Raw genomic sequence first — 23,000 nt, 5'->3', positions numbered from 1 at the left:
TAAAATAAGTTACACAAAAGTGCCAGGAATAATGATGGCTTCCTCAACATTTCTAATGAGTATGATAGCATGGGAAAGCACTTCCTCCATTAGTTTGCCCATCCTGTACGTCACTTCCTTGATTCCTCAGTAGACGAAGATGGCGGCCGTGGAAGACAGAGTGGATGGAGGTGTCGGAGCGCTGGAATCCGGGTCAGTGTCCCCAAGACTGTCGACTCCTCCGCCGGACCAGCCTCATCAGAACAACCCGCTGCTGGGTCTTCCCATTGTGGCGATTGAGACCATCCTTAATTTCCTGTCTTACGACGAAATCAGCCTGCTTCGCCTGGTGAGACGGAACAAAAAAACTCGGATCGTCAGTGGGGACAGTGTTGGCTGTTTTGTTTTTGTAACGTTTTCAGGTTTTCGTAGATAACAAAAACATGCATTTGATTACGACATAAAAGTTTAGCGCGTATAAAAAATCCCGCTGGTAGCAGCAAGGCCCAGCGGTAGACGGAACTTGGACTAAACGAGTTTTCTGGAGCCCAGCTACTTTTAAATTAGCTGAAAATAAGTAACGTGTTCCTACCGTTGTTCTGTTGAAGCGAATGTGGCAGGAAATACAACCCCCCCTCGGTGTTTTTGAAATATTAAACTTCTTTATTATGAAGAGCTATAAGATTTAGTCAAAATCTACCTTTTAATATTGTGCTACCACGTCAGTGGGGGGGTGTTTTTTTTGCTTATGCTGTGAAAATGTAAACGCTTTTCTGAAGGAACCCGACCTGGTCTAGTCTGACACTGTCAATTTATGGTGAAGAGTTAATTAACTTGCGTTATATTTGTGCGAGCTAATGTTATAATTATCGGTAATACTATGAGAGCATCTCTTATCATCACATTTCTAGGTGAATACATTCTATAAATATAACTAAAGGTGCATGGATGTCATGCCTTATAATTAATCTTACATTCCATCTAAAATGGAATCTTAGAAAAAGCCTTCCAGCCTTTCAGAGTGATGAGAGGTAGCTGTTTTGGCTGTTACATGAAGCAACCTGAGAGATTTTCACCTTGCCCTATATGGATTGATGTATTCAAAGCTGAGCCAAAGGGAATGGCGGTTTCTGTAAGTAGTAGTCAGGTTTCTGATATTGAAATGTCCTTGCTAAGAATCAGTCTTGGTCTTCCAAGGTAATCCGAAATTGCACATGTCTTTTCAGCAGATGGCTTAAGCACACTGATCTCTCTGGACCAGCTGTCCTTACCCTCAGCTCCCGGTCACACCCTGAAACTGCTTAGACCCTCACCCAGTCTCCCCCCTGCATACAGCTCCAGGGTCACTGGAGCAGGGAGCTATCTGATCTGACAGAGAATAGGCAGGATGAGAGAATGAAACATTTAGGACCATGGTGAAACGGTACAGCCTTTTGAGCTAAAAAGGGTTGAAAGAAAAGTCAGGGTTGAGGGGTCAGAGTTCATCATTTATCATCTTACTTGGATTGTTGTAGCCCTATATTAAAGTTACAAGAAGAATGGTTAAAAACTAGGGGGAGGCCTTTTGGATGGGTAGTTAATCCAATGGATATCTTATTCATCCAAGGATGTCATCCAGCTCTTTCCTGAAGGAAACCAGGATATGGCTTCCAAAATCTGGCTGGGTAACTTGTTCCATACGTACCCTTTGCATAAAGTTCCTCCTAATCTCAGGCTTACTCTTATCTTTGGTATCCATCTGTGTGCTGTGGTTCGTGTTTCCGTCATGTCCACTTCTTTGACTTGGTCAGCGCCTTTGAGGATCTTCAGTGCTTTTAGTGGGAGCCCTCCTCGTCTTCGCTGTTGAAGACTAAGAAGGTTTGGTTCTTTCAGCCTGGCGATAAAGCATTCCCCTTCTCTGCATTGTTATCATATCCTATGGAGTCCAGATCGTATTTAACTTCTTTTTGTTTTGCAGCCTTTCTTGTGTTGTCTAATGGCCGTCTGGTTTTCTTGTGTTGTCTTAGGTGTGCAAGCGGATGGACATGATCTGCCAGCGCATGCTTAACCAGGGCTTTCTAAAAGTGGAACGATACCACAGTTTGTGCCAGAAACAGGTGAAAGCCCAGCTGCCCAGGTGTGTGCCGGTATCTCTGTCTACAGTCTGCGCCACAATTCAACTCTATCTTTAAATTGAACTTTAAACCCATTGCATTTTGGAACACATTTTTAAAGGAGGAAGGGTCTCTTACATACATTATGCTTTCACAATATAATATATATATATAGACTACAAAACTCAAATATATAGTCAAGTGGTATTAAGTTTTTGGAGATTGTTAAATTTTGCATAGCCAAAGATGCTTTTGTGTGAAAATCTGTGATGCATATTTCAGGTTGGTTTTGGTTTGTTGTAACGTTTCCAAAATTCTCAGTGTAATCTCAGATGAGGGTGAAGACGCGCTTCTGTGTCAGTAGTTCAGTCTTCATTGCCTGTAACCAGCGGAGTGGAAGTGGATCGTTGTTTACTAGTGAAATGTACACCCTCGGTGCGGAATACATAAATATTTGATGAGGGAGTGACATTTCCAGAGTAGAATTGCAAATAATTTAATGAGACTAACCCAATTATGTCAGCGCTGGCTAAGTACTTTAATGTGATTTGCAGAAGTGTTCTAAATATCTTGTGACATATACTGTAATAGTAGTGAAAATATTATGAGCGTTTTTAGATATATTTCTTTGAGCACAGCTTGGGCTGCATGATTCTGAACTAGATCATGCAGAGATTTTTACACAGCTGCGCCAAGAGAGGAAGGGGTTCTGAAAAAGTGAGGATAGCGTTTTTGCTACAGAATTTTCCATTACTGCAGGGATGTGTATCGCATGAAGGCAGGGATGTTGTTATATTTTGCTGTTGGATGGTTTAATTGCCTATGGCAACTGATGGATCTTTAGATGGCCTGAAGCCTTACTAGACCTAAATCAGAAGATGGTGTTGCAGAAATTCCCCCTTCTCTTCCATGAACATGTATCTTGTTTAACCGCAGTGTTTTCAGTCAGTGAATTGAACAGGTTTCCTTGCTGGAATAAATAAGAGCCTTTCGAAGATAAAATATTAAACATGTTCTGTTGGAGCTAGAAAGAAAAACCTAATTTGTGCTGTTGAGCTTGCATCAGGTGTCATTTTACACATCACTGGAGACTTGGTGCCAATTAGAAGGGAGGTACGTCCCTCACTCACACAGCTGTAACTACCCGAGAGGCCACAAGGGGGCGCTGAGAGCCAAGAGGCAATCCCTCTAGCAAGGTTCAGTCAATTGTGTGCGGCCGCATGGGAACTCCCAGTGGCTGTATTTTTTCCCAGGTGTTGATGGTTTCTCTCTTGCCTCTGGCTGTGCCGAGCCCCAGTGTTCAGTAGAAAGACGTACGATTCTGTGGTTTCCAGGCGGGAGTCGGAACGGAGGAACCACTCGCTGGCTCGCCACGCGGACATCCTCGCGGCTGTGGAAACCCGCCTCTCCTTGCTCAACATGACCTTCATGAAGTACGTCGACTCCAACCTCTGCTGCTTTATCCCTGGAAAGGTAAGACGCTTCCCGCTCTGTGCACATGGCAGAGCAGGGGCCAGGCAGTGCACCCCTCCAGGGTGTAGTCTTGCCCTGCACCTTGTGCCTGCTGGTTTAGGCTCCGGAACCCTCCAGGCTCACATTCTCACCTCTGCGTTTTTGCTCATACTTCCGTTTAGTGCTAAAATTGTGTTCTAGTACAAGTCTACTGTAAATTACAAAGTTATATTTGTCAGTGTAATGTGACCTGTATAACAAAGATAAAAACGGATTGCAAACCTCCTTCAATTAGATCTTCACCCACTTCAGGACCTGCCCACCAGATGGCGCTGTAGTGAAGTATTAGCAAGGACAGCCGAAGGATGATTCAGAGCCGGTGCAATACGCGCAATGCGGAGACCGGCAGCCAGAATGGTTTGGCCTCTTCTCCGTTCTCTAACCCGTGGCCATGCTTTGCCGTGTCGGCAGGTGATCGACGAGATCTACCGCGTGCTGCGCTACGTGAACTCCACGCGGGCCCCGCAGCGGGCGCACGAGGTGCTGCAGGAGCTGCGGGACATCTCCTCCATGGCCATGGAGTACTTCGACGAGAAAATCGTCCCCATCCTCAAGAAGAAGCTCCCTGGAGCGGATCTCTCGGGCCGCCTCATCGGCTCCACCCCAGGTACTGTCCTCGGCCCGGCCCAGTCAAAGACAGCGTCCCACGTCTCAGGGCAGTCACAGCGCGGAGCAGCGGAAGGGGGATCAGTGTGTCGCTGGTCAAAGACAAGGCAGGATGTAGCTTTAGCTTGTTGCAGTAGTGGGTTAAATAATAAAAAACTTTATTTTATATAGTGCCTTTAAAGGTGGCTTCTCAAAGCGCTTTACAGAATGTCTACAACAATAAATATAAAGAATACGTAAGATAAAACAATTACAATATACAGAGGAGACTGAGGATGGTGGTACTAAGAAGAGCAGAGGGGTGAAGAATGGAACAGTTAAGTAAAGGCTTTTCTAAAGAAGAGGGTTTTGAGTCTGGATTTGAAGGAGTTTAGAGAAGGTGGCTCTCCGATATCCTTGGGCAGAGAGTGCCAGAGCTTGGGGGCATAACAGGAGAAGGCCCTGTCACCCATACAATGTAGACGGGCTTGGGGGACAGTTAGGAGAGCAGAATTAGAAGAGCGAAGGTTGTGAGGTGGGGAGTAGGGCGATAATAGTTCAGACAGGTACTAAGGTGCCAAGCCATGCAGAGCCTTATAGGTGAGCATGAGAATTTTAAAATCCACATGGAATTTGACAGGAAGCCAGTGCAAGGACTCCAGGATAGGAGTAATGTGATCATTTGCACTAGACTTGGTCAGGATTCTGGCTGCTGAATTTTGGACATACTGCAGTTTGTTCAAAGTAGATTTAGAAACCCCAGAAAGTAGAGCATTACAGTAGTAAATTCGAGAACACAAATGTGTTGATCAGCTTTTCAGCCACAGTGATACCATAGGGCGTAGTCGAGCGATATTTCTGAATATCTTGTGAGGCATTTGCATGAATAATTACCACTGAGCAGAAGTCCTGCACTTGCTTTTCCTGTCGGATCTGTTTCCTGAGAGCAATCCATGAGTCTTTCCTCCCTGGCTCTGCCCTCACGTCCTGTCTCCCCCTCCCCCCCTAGTCGCAGGCCCCTCCACCTCCCTGACCACCATGTCCCTCCTGGCCAAGAACACGCCGTCGCGCTCGGAGATGACTAAGGTGCAGCAGCAGGTGAAGGTGAACGGGGCAGCCATGACGGCGCTGCGGCGGGAGATCTCGGAGGTGCGCGCCAAGCAGCTGGAGCAGCAGAAGCAGCTGCAGGACCAGGAGCAGAAGCTGCTGGAGCAGACGCAGGTGATCGGGGAGCAGAACGCCCGGCTGGCCGAGCTGGAGCACAAGCTCCGCGAACTGATGGAGAGCGCCGTGGGGGGCGGGGGCGGCCGGGCGGCGGTGCCGGGGGGCGCCGAGATACCCTGCAAGCGAGCCAGGAAGGCGCCGGACTCCCCTCGCCAGTCCAAGCGTCTCCGCAGCAAAAAATAAAAGGGAGCTCGTGCTTTTTTTTTTGTCGTCCCCCGTTTTTTTTTCTTTTCCGTTGTCGTCTGTAGAGTGGGTGAGGGGCGTGGGAGGGGGCTTCTCTGTTTTCCGCCAGCTGGTTGCCCTCTCCTCTTTGGCCACCCCTTCCATCCCTCTGGCACGCTCATGGGATTTGCCCCAGCGCCTGGGGATTGGGATGCTGCCGACTGCTAGGGTATCGTATTCATTTTAAACCAGCGCCCAGACCACCGCCTAGTCCTGACACAGCAGAGAGGAGACGGGGAAGAAAGCGGTCTGGAGGGTAGTAGTGATGTCTAGATGTAGCCGTTGACGGCGAATGACTACGGGAATATATCCAGCCAAAGAGAGTCATTCTGCTTGCCTGAACATTCCGCGTTAAAATCGCTTTACTGGTGGTTAGAAAAATTGGAGAGCTCTCTCATAAAAGTGTGGAACTGTGGGGGTTTGCCAGTCACCATGTGGCTGCAGATGTAGGAAATATTTAAATTTTTAGCATATTTATTCTTCCACCTCCAGGCATGAACTTGGTCTCCAGTTATCGGATTTTTTTTAGATTTGATCGATTCATTCCAGGGAATTACCTCCTTGCAGTTAGTGTTCTGAAGCCAGCAGGGTCCTATATGTGATTGGCAATACTGTAGCAAACGTCCAGGAGTAGACATTAAAGAAATTTATTTTGAGATTTTCCAGTAACGCACAAACCAGGCTGTTCAAAAGCTGAAGATCTTGAAATGAATTTACATCGACAATTCATTTTAATCAAGATTTATTTAGTCAAGAATAGTATTTAAGTACAAGATAATGTCAAATCTACCTTGGCCTCTGTCGCTACTGTAGGTTTGTTAATTTTTAAGCAGAAAGTGAAACCACAGCATTTTTCAGAGAGAGACATTTTCTGCTGCATCTTGAACCCACACCTTGCCCTGAACATAACAGGACTGTCACCCTGGTAACAGAGATTCTTCCTGCTATGTGTGCGTATATATAAATATACAGTATAGATCTCTTAACATCCAAGTTAACATTTTTCGCAATGTTTTTTTAGCCATTTTTTACGTTAATTCCGAAGACCCCTGATGTGAAAGGTATTCACAGTGACACACGAGAGAGCGTGCTCACGGCTCTGGCTGTGGATCTCTGGCAGCTGCGAGCCGAGCGCCTTCGACACGTTGATGAGCAGACGCTGAAAACAGATTTTGTGATGCATAAATTAAGGGGGTAAAGTTTTTTTCCTCCTTGTGTAACCAAGGCCTGTTCATAATTCTAAAAAAAGAAAAGTAAGGCAGGTGTTGTTACTGGTGTTAATTAGCAGACCTGCGGAGAGCTGCGCTGAATATTTTCTTTGTTCCTGTGTTTTCAGACAGGTCCCCGTGATTTCATTCGGTGTTGATTTTTATCTGTAGATGAGAACTGCTTTGAGCCGCACTCGTTCGGCACAAGGTGTTTCTTCGTCTTTCGGAAAGGCCTCCGTCAGGCGTCCAGCTCAGCACAGAGAAATAAGATCTGGAGTGTCTTGACCCCGGGTTGTGCTGTGGATGTCTCCACTCTGAAGGTGTACTCCTTTTCCCTTTTTTATGCCAGCCAGTGGGGTCGCCATCCCAGAGCAGCACTCGTGGTGGCGGGTGTTGGTTGCACTCAGGCATTGGGTCAGTCTGGGACTCGGCCTTTGTCTTGCCCAGCTGGTTGGAGGAGTGGCGTTTTTATCGGACGTGTTCCCATGCACCCCTGCCCTTTGCCCCGCTCGGTGCATCTCCATGTCCTCCTGATGAGCAGGCCGGGACAGCCTGGAGGTACTGTGTAGCTGGTGACACCGTGCTGTATCTCTTGCCGTGAATTAGTAAGAAGAACTTCTATCTTCTATTTAAACTCCTCGCTTGTCTGCCGCATGAGGATATTGCCTCCGTTTTCCGTGCTAAACAGCCACCTACTATCCCAGCTCTGCTACGGAAGCAGGTTTGAAGCAGTGGAAGGGTGGCAGTTCTGGCAGTTTGGGTGCCATAGGTGTGGTCAGCTACTCAAAGCATAACTGCATGATCATCGTATTTCCCACAAAGAGTGACTTCCCACTGATACTAATCCTGACAGGTTTGTAACGAATTAAGTCGTTTCATCCATTTACCTTTTTTATAGTACGTAAATGAATACATTTTATGGAATGCCGAAGCATGGTTTTAGTTTCCTCTGCCATTTCTTGGATATCACTGCCTTCTTGACATCTCAGTAAGTTACAATACTGTAACTGCATTGAAATAAATTATCCTGGAGTTTGTGAGTTAGAGATCCTTACATGAAAGTGTTCAGATCCACTCTATTTCTCCCTGATGGCAGTCAGGCTATTATGCATCTGGACTTGAAAATACGTTTGCTGCTGTTTGTCATCACAGTACTGCAAGGTGTTTGATTGTAAAGCTCCTTTCATTAGTTTAAAGCTTGGAAATGATCGGCCTGTCATTTTACAGAGACTTTGGTCGTTGAACCAAACCAGATTTGTGTTCTCCTGTGAGACTGTTCTGTGGCTGGAGAAATGGCACATTTCTGTTTCTGACGTATTGTCAGTTATGACCATTTATTGTCTGGGCCAGCATAAAAGAAATGGAAAGAATGTTATTTAGGACTTTTAGGTGGTTCGTCAAGACTGTTACTAATTCATCAGATCCGGCTTTAGCCTGAAAATATCATTGATATTTTACAGATATATCAGAACACATTGTCAGGAAGCGATGTGCACAGTACAGTCGAGTCTGAAGAACCAGCTCCAGCACTGTCTGCTAACAAGAATGTTCACACTCCCTTTTTTAATCTCGTCAGCATAGCTTCAGTGAGGTGCTGATTTCTATAGTGCCTAAAGCACTGTCCCTATGTGCAATGCTAGTAGTTCATTCTGACTCGTTTTATTATTTCGTTTAAGAGATGCCGTTCATGACTTGTGATTTTTCAAGCAAGGCTGCAAATTGCATGAAATATAATAACCTTAAAGAAATGTAGATTTGCCAAATTATTATTTTTTAATATATGAACCATATAATTCCTGTTCTCATGTTCAGTTTTTATGAGGGGGAAGGGGATAAAATCATGTTTTTCTTTCCTCTCCCTAACTCTTCCTTTCGTAGGGATGAGCACATTAATTCAGGTCGTGGTTCAGAAAGCAGTGCTTTGCGTTGCCATGCAGGTAATCTTCTAAAATCCCTTGGTTTGAAATTTGCGTTAGCCAGGGTGGATCACTGCTTGCCAAAAGAGACTCCTGACTTTAAAGGTTGGAAGAAAACATCCACTTAATATGTGTAAAGTGATGTGGTTTCTGCCCTTCAGGCTGTGAGATATTTTAATGGGAGTAACCACTGACACTAACTGTAAGTGGAGAGTATAAACACACACGCATAGATGCACACTGATACAGAGTGTGGCTGAACACGGGACTATTAGAGCTTGTGGCTTAATATAAGAGACTGCGTCTCATGTTTAGAAATGACTGTACTGTAATCTTTATGTATTCAAAGTTTAGATTGTGAATTATTTCATGTATGTAAGAAGAATAATCTTGTAAATGACCTGTTTTTGGTTAACCGATGGTTTGTTGCACACATTATTGTTAAATAAATCATTATATTAAAAGAGGCTAATGTTACAGTATTTTTAAATGTCTTTTGGATATTTTTTCATCCTGCTTACTTGTCTGGCCTCCTGTCGTTTTGGTCTTCGTTTTCGGTTTTCATCTGCTTATACCGTTGCACCAAAATTTCGATACAGAAGTAAAAGCCAGCACCTTGTAGTCTGTTTTAAATATTTTAACTGAAGGTATAAATACTGTGCCCTGATCCTGAGCTGTTTCTGTTACAGATTACCGATTCTTGCTATACAGCTCCTGCACATTCACAAAATTCACCAAAGACCTAATTGAAGCAGGCGAGCTCTGTACCACTCACTCCCAGATAACTTATCTGCTGTATTCCCATTTTGTTCAGATTACTGAGAGCTTGGACATAACTACTTGGGAATATTGGAAGGACTTTTTAACTTGTGCTGACTTTTTAACTTGTGCTGTTTTAGAAAAAATAAGCACTGTTTTTTCATATTTTTAGGCTTTGCTGACACATTCTTGCAGGTGCTCCTTTTTTCCAGTTTATACAGGGTTACCTGATAGTTGGTTGTATCCAGAAACACTGCTGCTCCTTTTCCATGACTATGATGCACTGAGCTGAGTGAAACCTATGTATGCTGCTAAGTTAATTATTACAATTTATTTAAGGGTATCATTTTGCATTTTGTAATTGGGCTAGCTGGTAGCCAGTACAGAACATAGGAATATTTGTAACGTTTAAAAAGTTTTCTTGTACTATGTCAAATATACAGTACCAGACCTTAGAAATTAGAAGTATTAACAGTTGGAGGTCTAATGACTTAGAACCATACATCTATAATCCTTTTTCAAATGATCAAATCTCTAGGTCTTCTTGGGTGAAGGTTGACAGACGATGTTGTCCAAAAGACTATTACAGATTTTAATAGACTGGGTTTATTAGATGATGCAACTTGTACTCTGAGCATTAATGTACAATAAAGAATCAGTGACTGAAGGCAATCATTATTACCTAGCTCACTGCAATGTATTGTGACTACTGCAAAGATTAACGAGAGAGAACCTAAAGTTATAATTGCATTTGGCACTGTGAGCTTTTTCTGTAGAAAAGTTGAATTTGAATTATTTAGTGGGTGGTTCAGAGTTAGCTGGTGATAAAATTGGTTTCTTAGAGGAGAGCATTGCTTTCCCACAGAACTTAATTACATGTAATAAGGTTACGTAAACAGCAGCTTTAAAACTGGTTTGTATATTTAAAACTCCGCACAGATGTCCACCCTGCAGACTGCTCGTTTTAACCACAACTCAGCAACACCCTTTAGAACAATTGTCTTGGTTGAAAAGATATGAAAGCTCATCCTTATAATTTATTCACATGCTAACCTTAAGCATCTGTCTGTCATGGAGCCATTAATTCACACTTTCATATATATTAAAAACCATGAGCCTCTGTCATTTGCTGATGGTTGCCATTTAGGAAAGAATTTAAACTAATGATTCATAAAGGAGATGGATAACATTTTAGTAGATGTTGATATGTTAGATGTTTTACTTTTCCGGGATTTATTATATTCTTATGATGAGGAAAATTGTTGTGTTTCTCTCAAACACATTACACATCTGTGTTCCCGCGTAAGCAGGAGCAGTTTCTGCCTTTTAATTAAGGTTACAGACTCAAGACTTCTAAACCTTATAATTTGGGGAACATGAGAACGGTTGCTACTTTAGATTCTTGCGTGAATCTAAAATATCATCTGGGGTCCATCAGGAAATGCTAAGTTTTGCTCTTAACTGGCTGACTGAGAAGCCTTCCACTTCTTAATGACTGAGCTTAGAATGAAGAGATCCGTCCATCCATTTTCTAACTGCTTCATCTAACTGGGGGTCATGGGATAGAGCCTATCAGGGCAAGCAGCTTGCGCAAGGCAGGGTACATCCTGGACAGGATGCCAGTCCATCACAGGGCTCACACAGACACTGGTACAGACAGACTCACCAGGCCCAGTTTTAACCAGGGCCGTATGCTTTAGGACTGTGGGATGAAAGTGGAGTACTTTGAATAACCCCAAGCAAACTCCTCACAGGTGGCACTTCAGGAATATAACCCAGAGCTCCAGCACTGCGAGCCTGCAATGCTAATCACCATGCCCACTGCATATTATGGGTATTTTAAATGTTTTTGCAGACTCCTTCTTGAGGTGTTTGGAAAGCAACTTGTGAAAACTGTCCAAGGGTCTGAAGACTATTTCAAAGCGCTACATATAAACACAGTGGATATTCATGAAATAACGGGAGAGAGGTTACAAACCAGAGGGTACTGTCTAACTGAGACAAGGAACGAAAGAAACCAGGGTATTGGCTTCAATAACATCTGGTTCTGGATTCAAACCCAGATGGTGACTCGGCAGGTAAGTGTTCTAACTCAAAGCTTGGGGAAAAAAAGGAATACAATTTAGAAAAGGGACCAAAAGATCAGGTGTCATCAAAAATGAAATTATTTCTCATTCATGCCTTTCAAAAAACAAAGCGGTTGTCCAACATTCATCATCATCTTTATAGGTAAACCATCTACAGTAGTAACATAGCCATCCTTCCTCTGTTTATTGTCCATCTTGTTTATATGTAAATCCTTACCTAAGAATGTTATCATTCTTGTTTATATATAAACCATTATTTTTGTTTTCAGAAATAGTACCTCATACCTTTATTTTTTGATGAATTTAGAAACACAGAATATTTTTTTCTTGCCCAATAGTGTATTTTATGTCTTAACATAAATGTCAGAGCTGTGAGTATTGTGCAGTGTAAAAATGCAATTTATCATGTTGTTTCATTGAGAAAATTGTTTCCTTAATCCAGAGTTTAAAACACCACTCCCTATAAAACTGTCATGGCAAATGTCTTCTTAAATTATTTTTTATTTGAGCAAATATGCATTTTCGTTTGACGCACTGAGACTATGAACAACAATTCCCAGAAGGCTCTCCAGTGCTGTGACACCCAGGCTTAATTAAAGCAATACCTTGCCAGTTAGCTGGTTTCCTACATGTGCACAGTAAAAGACCGGTGCAAAATCCCTATTGGTTTAATTAAACAGACACATTAATGTATTGTTGAAAAGCCCGTGCCTCTTTTACGCTGCTTGTTAACGTAAACAATTGTTAAATCTCATTACGTTTGACGACACTGTAACAGAGGAAGAATGCAGCGTGTGCCAATTAATTTTGGTTGCTCCACAACGAGTTTACACACACACTCACACACACCAGGCAAGTGAGGTATTATGGAGGATGACCAGACACCTGTGTAAAAATACGACCTATTCCCCCAAGCAAGCAAATCATTAATGAGGACCGATGCCCTTCTGCGCGTTTGAGGACGCTGCTCGACCTTACCAACATGGAGTGGGAATAGACCCAACTCGTGACGGCGCAGCTCCACCCCCCCCCCCCGTGGCGCCGCGGGTGGGGTCCGGGCGAGCGAGCGGCGGCGGCGCAGTCGTGCCGTCCTGCAGCCTGGAGCCTGTCTTGCGTGTGCCGGCCGGCTGGGTGGGGTAGCCTGGGCGAACAGTGTCCGCGACATCCGCCGCTGGAATCGCTGGGGGGGGGGGAAAACCTGCACGTCGAGGCGGAAAGATGGGGAACCGAGTGGCCCGGGACGACTACGAGTGGGTCTACACGGACCAGCCGCACGCCGACCGCAGGAAGGAGATACTGGGTGAGCCGCGGCGCACCAGCCGGGGGGTTATCTGCTCTGCGGAGAATCCGGTCGTCTCTCTCTTTTCGTTGCTTTCGTGGCTAAACCGGGCTCAAGTCTCTCGCCGTCCCGTGTGGGCAGAGGCGGGCTGCACCGACGCGGGGGACCCGGTGGGGTTTAGTGATTTTAGTGTCGCGCTTGTATGAGAATAACGCCGCCGCGGTGGGTGTGGGCTCCCCCGGCGGCCGTGGTCGCCGAGGTGACCCCGGCTGGGGGGCTGGGGGGGCCCGGGCAGCGGCTGGGCCCCCCCCCCCCCGCCGGGCTCCGCGGACCGTTAGTCCGTCCGGAGGCTGAGGCCGCTCCCTTCTGGTGGGGCTCGCCGCTTGCACAGGCCTCGGATTAGTGTTGAGACGTGCTGGCGGGGAGGCAGATTTAAGACCTTAAAATAAATGTGCGGTTTTAACCTGGTCGTTGTCGCCGATGTTTTTTGTTTTTTAAAAAAAAAAACAACAACCACAACAACAACAACAAGAAGAAGTCACCCCGCCGCCGCGACTCGGAGCTCTGACGGGTCCTGTCAATGTCAGGACAGCGGGGAGTGGAAAAACTGGGAGCAGCTCCAGTTTGATCACCAAGACGCTGGAAGCTTTTTAAGGGTTTTTAATGCGAGAAGAGGAGCTTGTCGGTCATTCCTGGCCATCGCAGTTTCATGACTTTAGCCTGCCGGTCGTTAAGGGGCATCGGGCCGACCGTGCTTGAGGTCCGGGCCCTGTCTGTGCTCTTCGGAGGCGTAGCGCCCACACCTAGTGCCGCAGGCTGGGGAAGAAACCGTTAGCAGCGACCGCGATCGAGGTCGGGGACTTGGGCCATTTCAGGTCCCCAGCTGCTGTTACGCGTTGAAAGTGACGATCAGAAACCACAGTCCACGCGTGTTTCCTCACATTTCGGAGCTGTATCCTGGCCGGAGTCGTGCTGGGCTGGGCGGCTCACGATCTGGGTTGAACACGTAGCCCACAGACCGAAGGCTTTTTTAAGAGCTCGCATGTAAACGGTTATTCCGTTCCCCCAACTCTGCATTAGGGTTTTTGTTCAAGTCATGTTCGTGTGGTTCAGTGTTCTTTTATTTCTGAGTGGTTTTTCTTTGTTGTTTTTATAGAGGCGTTTAACCAAAACCGAGTCGAGCAATCTCGTATAGCGATGAGCGCTTTCCTGTTCCTCACGGCTTAGTGACGCACACGCACAAGAATTTGAATTCGGATCCTCCTGTGTGCCGGTTTTAGCAACCATGATGTTGAAACTTTTGGTTCAAATTGAGCATTAACCACTGTAGTCATTGGACTTTGCTACGTTTAAAAGCGAACTCGTTAAAGACGGAGATACGTTTTCCAAAGGGAAAACCCACCTTTGTACAAGACCTTGAGTGCTGTAAATATTAGGGGGGCATCTTAAAATAAGGTTTAAATGGAACTGGTCTAATACAGTTTATTCTTGTCATGGTCACTTAAAGTAAGTGTCAGTTCTCCCAGATTTTGTAAAACACTGTAAAGGTTAGTGTTCCTAGACCACAACTGAGTTGACAGAATTGGTGCAGTCTTGTCCTTGGCTTTGACATTTTTTTTTAATAAAACATGTCTGGAAAAAATATTTTTAGTAAGGTGCCCGGCTTTTAACCCCATGCAGTGCATGAATATACTGCTGATTTCTGAATGTTCAAGGCTTTTTTTTTATTTGCAGGCTTGATGTTTAAGGGGTGGCTGATTTCCAAATTTAAATCATTTGATTTCCATGGCTTTGATTCAGTGCTGCCGTTTGCAGTGGCTTTACACTGAGAAGCCATTGTCGTCTAGTGCTGATAAACCCTCTCGCCTCGAACATTATCAGGCCTGGTGAAGCACACTGCCTCAACTGCAGGATGAAGGGGGGGGGGTGTTACGTTTCTGCCAACTCCTGCAGCCTGGGTTAGACTCTGACCAGCAGTGTGGTTTGTTCTAAGGCAAGGGAAATGAGAAGTCAGTATTAGTATTCGGTATTGATGCAAAGAGGTAATCGCACTGCGCTGGTTTGCTTACTCAGACAAATCTATTTAAATATTGCACGAAAGGAACAACAATCCTGTTTGATTGTGCTTTAAACCTCTCTGCACCCTTTGAGTTCTCCTGCAGTGGCAGCACCAGCTGGCCTAGGCACTGCGGGGGGAACTGGTGTCTCTGAGTGGACCCTGTGTGTGAGTCCTGCAGCGGTCTGGTGTCCTGTCCAGTCTCTGGCATCTTCTTCTACCCTGTGCTTCCAGGACAGGTGCCGGCTTCTTGCGGATCTTCCAAGGAAGAAGCAGTTTTCTGACGATGGCTGGAGACAGTCAGTAATGGCTCGCAAAATGTTAATCTTGACGAAACCAGAGGATCTGGGTCTTTGTGGTTAATCAAAGTCCACAGCGATCCACAATAATGAGATCCTGTTACATTGATATTGTCGTAGTCTTCTTGCTTTGACATCTGTATTTTTTTCCTTGCATGGGGAACACTTAAGGTAATTGTATGTCTGTGAGGTGCCTCCTTTGTTATCTAATACTTCAGACTGACAGATACTTACTCGGTTTTAATTATTTATTGCAGGTACTAGGCAGCGGGTATTGTCACTTCAGAATACAGTAGCCAGTGGAACCTTGTACCATGAAAAAGGCTATAAAGGTGACTTCTTAAAGACTGATGTATTAAAGATCTCAACTCAAAGTATGCGTTGTTGAAATGCGCAGACTCCATAGAAGTTCAGCTTATTGTAAAAGCACAGAGAGGCAGATCTTGAGACTCCTGCATGTATCATGTTTTCTCAGTAAATGGCCATCTTGACCCTATCTGAAAGTCACTCGTGGCAGAGCTCTGTTAAAACCTTTCTTCAAAGAGTTATTTGTAGGTAATTAATTTGAGTACAGGGAGCAGTGGGGAAGTAGTGTGTTGAAGAGATCTCTAAAAATGTCAGTACCCAGCCTGACGCTATGCTTCAGCTTACAGTTTTAGTCTGGAAGGATCATTAATTAAAACGTTTGCCAGAGTAACAATATCTGTACCTCCTTGAGAGCTGAGCATCGCAGACCCGAGGCCATCTTGCTGTGCTGCACAGAGAACTAAGCTAGATGCCCTTCCTGTCTGGATACAAACTAAATAAAGGGGAATATTGATCAATAAAATGTTTACTTTAGATCTGACTCTGAATTACAATAATTCATCCCGCGTTTGTGGGTAACGGGTGATCTTGGCAAGAACTGAGAGGAAGAGGGAGTTATTCTGTTGCCTGTTGCCAGTTTGTTTCTCCTGGACTTGGACGACTACAGACCTTTTATATCTCGACTGATCTGAAACCCTTCTCAGGAGGAGATGGGCCATTTTAGGTTCCACCTCTTTCTAGGTGCAAAGTGGTGACCTCAAGGATCTGGAATTAGAAAGAAAACTATTGTTTCCATCTCCAAAAGGGTTTGTGCTGTCTTATGTTTTAAAGGGGTTCATTTTTATGGTGTGATTTAAAGATTAGCGATCCTTTAATTGGAAGCATCAGTGGTGCTGAAGGAAATGGTTTATCTAATAAACAGGACATGGGGACTTTGAATTGCTCAGGTGTATAATCCTTTGTCATCATACAGGTATTTAAAGACATTTAACGTGCAAACATTCACATGTGCAAGGTCAACACGATCTTGAAAAGAATTTGCTACAGTTGCTCTGACTGTTTGTTTTGCTCTTTGAAGAGTTTGGATCACTTGTCTACAGAACAATATGTTCTGCAATCCCCTGGACTTCTGCCAGTCTGATACTGAAGGGTAATGTTATTTTAATCTATCAGTGACACGATCTGAAAGTAAACAGAAGACTTATGAGTTGTTTTAGTTTACTTTATGCCAAGGATTTGCTCCCATGAAGCTGAAGTGGGGCTTTCTTGAGCATTCTCATCGCTGGACATCTCTGGTGTTGCATGGGCCTGCCTGCTCAGTTGGCGAGTGAAGGCTGTTTCGGGAACACCTACTGTGTCATATGGCTGAGCTTTCCCAGCGTTGTTCTGACACAGGGTTGTTAGCTGTGCCGAACTAGACCGACCTGATCTGTCTCTGTGCTGAAATGCAGTGGGGGGGGAATTCTTACCCCCTAGCTGAGCCCCACCCCTGGGCTCTCCTGCTCCAGTCCTGCGCTGGTCGGGCTGCGACTAGCCTGCAGTCACACAGAACTTCTCGCACTGTTTCAAACCCTGTTCTTGAACCAGACCACAGCAGGGCACATGCAAAAACCTGACTTTGTATGTTAGCACAGACCTCCGTAATATTGTATTCTCTTACAAATAAGCTAACAACTTGGGCTTTTTGCGATTTGTGTGAAAGAAAACATTTTTTAAGGCTGTTGCATTTATGTAAATTTAACCCAATGTTCCCTCACTTAGTTCGCTAGTCAGATTTTCTGAACGCCAGCAGTGACTGTTGTAAAAAAAAAAAATTCCCTGAGAAATGTTGATGAGGAAAACTTTAAAAACAGCAATTCTACACGAAATATGTGTGCAGTAACATCTCAAGAGGTGAAAGCAGGAAAATGAGCTGTAAAAGCATTGAATAAATATTAAACTTGTAACTAAAGTACAAAAATCTGGCAGTTAGTGGATTTTTTTATTCGAATTTATTACTCAGGATTTCTAACCTCCGTGTTAGAGGTCTCCATGGTCTGTTCTCTACTGACTGTGTCGGCTGGTTTCCCCTGCCTTGCCCATCAGGCACAGAAGTCTGTGCTTGTGCTTGCCCTTGCTCTGTGCTGGCATGGTCAGCCCCTGCCAGGCTAAGAGCAGCAGTGGTTGATGCATTCAATAGTGGCTGGCAGCATGGGTTCTGTACCAAGCTAATATATGCCACCCCCAATACTATAAGGCAAATTTTTACAAGGTAAAAAGGTATTTCTGATTTTCCTGGACTGTCCTACCTCTGAAAGCCTAAGGGGATAGTGTAATTTCACTTCAGTCTGTTACATGACCTGCTCCAACAAGGGAGGAAGTTGAGCTGACCTGGATTTCTGCACGTAAAGAATGGAGAAATTCCACTTTTGTCACATAAACTGGAAATGTCTTTTGGCTAATTCAGAGTTCCCGTACTATTGGGCACATCTGCTGTGTTCTTTTTCACTCTGTGAGTGTAGAGTTAACAAAGTTTTAAAACATAAGGAAGACTTTCCCGTTGCATCAGATAAGAAATGAGCACTCCTTTTTGTCTGTTAATTAGTCAAAGCCAGAAATTAAATGCATTTTATCCATTTGTTGGATTTTCCTTTGTTGTTTTTTTTTACTTATAGTAAAATAGGTGTGTTTTTGATCAATTAAAATAACACTTAATTAGTTCTGTTCGAATAAGAGACATAGACTAGCTTAAAGATCAAATGTGGTTGTCATTACATTAATTAGCATATCTGTGTCTAGCAGTGATCGTGATCAAGATCTTTTAAAAGATCAGGCTTGAGTTGGTACTTTTCATTGATTCAGTCCTACAGGGAAGAAGTGTAGATTAAATATTTGCTTAGCAGATGCCCTTATCCGGGACATCTTTCTGCACATCCAGACTTTACATGTGGTAAGCAGCAGAACAAGATGAGTTAATGAAAATAAGGGCAACGCTGGCTGGAAGTGCAGCAGAAGCGGCGAGGGACGGGTGTTGTGGGTTCCATGCCGAACTAAAGGCCTTATGGAATATATTCCACATTTACAGATGGATAAAACTGCATTATGAATCTGAAATGCTGTGAAAGAATAAGAGGCTTTTTGATACGAATAGAGAGGCTCTTCCCTTGAAAGGTCTGGGAATTTGGAAGATGAATTTGCTGCTTTTGCTGTTGCGGCGGGAGAAATGCCATTTGTGCTGAAATGAAGTGACGGAAGGAACTTGCCTGAAGCTTCTATATTAAGACCCTGGCTTTTAAGAATCGGGGGTCATGTGCCAAAACTCCTAACTGGTCTTAAATTTGTATTTTGTAGTGTCTCAGCACTCCCATAACATTTTTCTAACGTTACGACATTTGAGGTTTTTGCTTACTTTCTTTCCTGACTCTTTTACCAGCGAAGTACCCGGAGATCAAGTCCCTCATGGGCCCTGACCCCAGGATCAAGTGGATCGTGTGCATGATGTTGCTGGTCCAGTTCCTGGCGTTCTACCTGGTCAAAGACCTGGACTGGAAGTGGGTGCTGTTTTGGACTTACGCTTTTGGCAGCTGCATCAACCACTCCATGACGCTGGCCATCCACGAAATCTCCCACAACACGGCCTTCGGCAACAACCGGGCCATGTGGAACCGCTGGTTCGCCATCTTCGCCAACCTGCCCATCGGCCTCCCTTATTCCGCCTTCTTCAAGCGCTACCACCTGGACCACCACCGCTACCTGGGTGGCGACGGCATCGACGTGGACATCCCCACCGACTTCGAGGGCTGGTTCTTCTGCACGCGCTTCCGCAAGTTCGTCTGGATCATCCTGCAGCCCCTCTTCTACGCCATCCGCCCGCTCTGCATCAACCCCAAGCCCGTCAGCCGCCTGGAGATCATCAACCTGGCCGTGCAGGTGGCCTTCGACGCAGGCCTGTATTACCTGTGGGGCATCAAGCCCCTGGTGTACATGCTGGCTGGCTCGATGCTGGGCATGGGGCTGCACCCCATCTCCGGCCACTTCATCGCCGAGCACTACATGTTCCTCAAGGGTCACGAGACCTACTCCTACTACGGCTCCCTCAACCTGCTCACGTTCAACGTGGGCTACCACAACGAGCACCACGACTTCCCCAGCATCCCCGGACGCAGGCTGCCTCTGGTAGGTTCAGCGCTTTCCAGGGAAGTGTGTCCTTACTCCTGCTCTGCTGAGGTGGGGAGTCGGGCTGTTGAAATAAGTTGTGGTGCCTAGCTGGAAGGGTTTGATTTCAGGAGCCGATTTGAGATTTAAACAGCTAGGCCGGCAGGGAGGGTGCTGCTGACTACACAGGACCTCTGGTTTGATGAGTTACTTGTTGGTAAAAGTGATGGAAGGGAGGGATTGGATATAAGGTTGACATTTTCTTCAGAATAACTGGTGCTCTGTGGAGAAGCGTGTTCATGCGCGGTTTAGCAGTGTTAAAGCCTGTAGTGGTCTTGTTGTTCGTGAAAGCAGGGGGGTTTGTAAAAATGCAAGTGTTGCTAATTTCCTGGACACATTCACCATTTTAAAAAAAAACTTGTTTGAGAATTGTTTCAGTAGTCGGATGTTTGAGGAGGTTAATTCCTCTGACCAAACAGACCTGATAGCATTCCTAACTGGCTCTGGTAGCTTCGAAAGCATGCTTAAGGAATTTCGTTTTCTGAGTGTAAGCTTAAAAGGTGTTGAAAACTGGCTTTTAGGGATTGTCAAACTGAAAATGAAACCTGGTGAACTGCAGACTTTCAGGGGAGTGCTGGTGCTTTCCTTGCTCTCCGCGATGGTTGGCCTGGATTGTAAATGTTGCTGCTCTCCTCATCAGGTGAAGAAGATTGCAGCCGAGTACTACGATGACCTGCCACACTACACCTCCTGGGTGAAAGTACTGTATGATTTTATCATGGATGACACTCTGAGTCCCTACTCCCGGGTGAAAAGAAAGCTGAAGGGAGAGATCAAGCAGGAGTGAACTCTTCACTGAATCCTGATGCCATCAAAGCCCCAGACTGCTCTCACCCTGTCCTGCAACAGCAGCAATGTCTTTTTTTATGTATCCTGCTATAAATATGTGTATATGTATACAAATTCAAGTGTACATCTTGTTTCCTTTTAGCTTTTCAAAATGAGACCACAGAAAGGGGTTTATTTCTTAAATCCCGAAGGGGACTTTCCTCTGTCGGCAATATGACAACCATTCACAAGAAGAGCGATAGAATAATGTCATGTATTTGTATGTATATACGTTTTAACTTAAAGAACAGACCAAATTATTTGGCATCAGATGCTGTTTTTATTACAGGGTACAATCCCTTGAGTAAAAAGGGTTGGAATGGTGTGAGCCATGTATTACCCTGTGGCCTAGCCCACAGTCTAAATCTGCTGTAGGCTCTTGAAAATAAGCAACAGGTTCTGCAGTTTTAATTCCTTGTGCATCTCTTTGTAGTGACTTTGAGTTCTAGGGTCCAGCATGGACAAGGTGACAGGGGTGGGAGGGGGGTCTCTGTATTGAGCTCCAGATGTTTGGTTCCACTGGATGGCCAGGAGTGGTATCTGTGAGGTGAAGGTGAATTGGGATTGGACCCCTGTGCTCTGCTTCGGGGAAAGAGGGGCGGCCTGTTCCAAAACCATTTTAAATCTTGAAAAGACAGCACCTAGTGTAAATATTTGTTGTTGTTTTTTTAAATGGGGGATAAAAACGTTTAACTATGTTTGAAATATTCCATTTTTTATTTAAGTGTTTAAAAATGTGCATTCGCCAGTCTGGGGTTATCAGGCACGGTTGAGTGTAGTTTGTGTGCAAGACCACATTCTCATTGCACCTTCGCTGTGACTCATACAGGTAAATCTCAGTGCTTTCATATGTGCTCATAACCCTCCTATTTTAGCAAACCATTTAACTATGCTCTAAAGATTTGTCATCAGAGTATGATGCAATTGGCTTATTTTACACAAATGTGTTCAAGTACTGCAAAGAGTCAAGTTTTTTTTTAATGCATCAAAATCCAGATTTAGGTTTAGACTTAAGGCTGTCAGGGTGGATTACTCTCTGAAAACCCAGGATGGGTTTTTAAACTTGAGAATTTTTAACTTTTGTATAGCCCTTATACTTGAGTAGAGATCTGTAATGTGGTAGGGTTTTTTGCTTTGAAAATTTCATTATTTAGAAGTCTTTAACTGCAGTAACCCTGCTTAGTTGAAGTGCTACATACCACCACCAGCAAAGTCTTTTGAGGGTTATTACATGTCAATGCAGTTAGTATACTTGAATTTATATCTATAAAGCTTTTGTGCTAAAACTGCAGATAAAATAAATTCCTGTATCTTGATAGGCCAAAAGCTTTCAGTGCATGTGTAGGTGTCAGTACATGTGCATTTAGAATCTGAAATACCGCCGATTGATCTTTACAAGTGTCCTTAACATTACGAGAGAGAATGCAGCAAATGTTTTCTGCTTCAAAACAGCTTCTGTCGCTTTTGTAATGCGCACTTAGAGTAATGAAGCTGTATGTTTTGACCATAGCAGTATTACAAGAACTTGAGGGAAAGCATGTGAAAAGAACAGCTCTTATTTGAATGGCTCTGAGGGCTTCACGCCTGGTAGGGAGCTGTGGCGTGGCGTGCGAGTGAACTCGATGCTTTCTCTCCAAGTGGCCGTAATCTCCATCCTTGGCGTGTCATACTATGCGTATGTATGCTTTGCTAAATCTGTTTAATAAATTGTATTAAAATGTATTTTTTTTCTTATTATATACTGTGTTTAGAACCTAAACTGTAGTACAGTAGTTTTCACCTTCGTGATCGGTCAATCCTATCAAAACAACAAGAGGAAACTGCAGTGTAAAGGGACTACAGAATGATGGGAGTACAGTGGGAGTCTCCCTCTTATCAATTCGAGCCCCACAGAGTACGGTCACGTATTTCCCCTTAATCTTTTTCCTTGTCTAGGACTCCAAAGTTCATGTCTGCGACTGAACTGCAGACTTGTACATTGACCAGCGTGAGTTTGAGTCTGTCTCATCTTGCAGTCCCGGGATCTGTAGGAGATTAAAGGCGTGGTTTCTTTGAAGAGCCCAAGGCTGTAGTGTTGCAATATCAAGCTTCTCATAAACTGTAAACTATAGAAAGCATTGTTGCATAGATGTACAGAACAGCAGGAGGCTCGCCTTATTTTGAAAAAGTCTGCCTGAGGCCAGTGAAATTTCACGTGAATGTCAATTTTATTTTTTTTTGAGTGCTCGTTTTCATAGATCCACTTTGTCATGTCATGCAAGGCAGGGACTGGTGTAGCTTTAGATACTGCAGATGAGGGCATCTCATAAGAAAATGGGGCTAGCCTGTTATCCACTATTGGTGGCATACATTAAGACCATCCTGACCAGCATGCATTATATGCAATTAAAGAATTGCTCCCTTCTCCATCACCCCTCCTGCCTATGCCTGCCTACCTTCCTCTTCAGCTAACT

The 23,000-nt window shown here is 44.5% G+C and overlaps 2 protein-coding genes across 2 annotated transcripts; both read left to right on the top strand.

Moving 5' to 3' along the window:
* Positions 1-93: 93 nt before the first annotated feature.
* On the top strand, positions 94-9,221 carry fbxo28 (F-box protein 28). The gene is made up of 5 exons (XM_088933954.1): positions 94-328; positions 1,986-2,095; positions 3,407-3,545; positions 3,996-4,191; positions 5,179-9,221. The coding sequence occupies exons 1-5, from the start codon at positions 140-142 to the stop codon at positions 5,574-5,576; spliced, it is 1,032 nt and encodes a 343-aa protein (XP_088790080.1). The 5' UTR covers positions 94-139; the 3' UTR covers positions 5,577-9,221.
* Positions 9,222-12,612: 3,391 nt separating this feature from the next.
* degs1 (delta 4-desaturase, sphingolipid 1) lies at positions 12,613-22,269 on the top strand. The gene is made up of 3 exons (XM_088933842.1): positions 12,613-12,885; positions 18,938-19,680; positions 20,360-22,269. The coding sequence occupies exons 1-3, from the start codon at positions 12,804-12,806 to the stop codon at positions 20,504-20,506; spliced, it is 972 nt and encodes a 323-aa protein (XP_088789968.1). The 5' UTR covers positions 12,613-12,803; the 3' UTR covers positions 20,507-22,269.
* The last annotated feature ends 731 nt before the right edge of the window (positions 22,270-23,000 follow it).

This window comes from Atractosteus spatula, chromosome 15, assembly GCF_055471065.1.
Source record: "Atractosteus spatula isolate fAtrSpa1 chromosome 15, fAtrSpa1.hap1, whole genome shotgun sequence".
Classification (NCBI taxonomy): domain Eukaryota; kingdom Metazoa; phylum Chordata; class Actinopteri; order Semionotiformes; family Lepisosteidae; genus Atractosteus; species Atractosteus spatula.
This window is presented reverse-complemented; position numbering and strand designations above follow the sequence as displayed.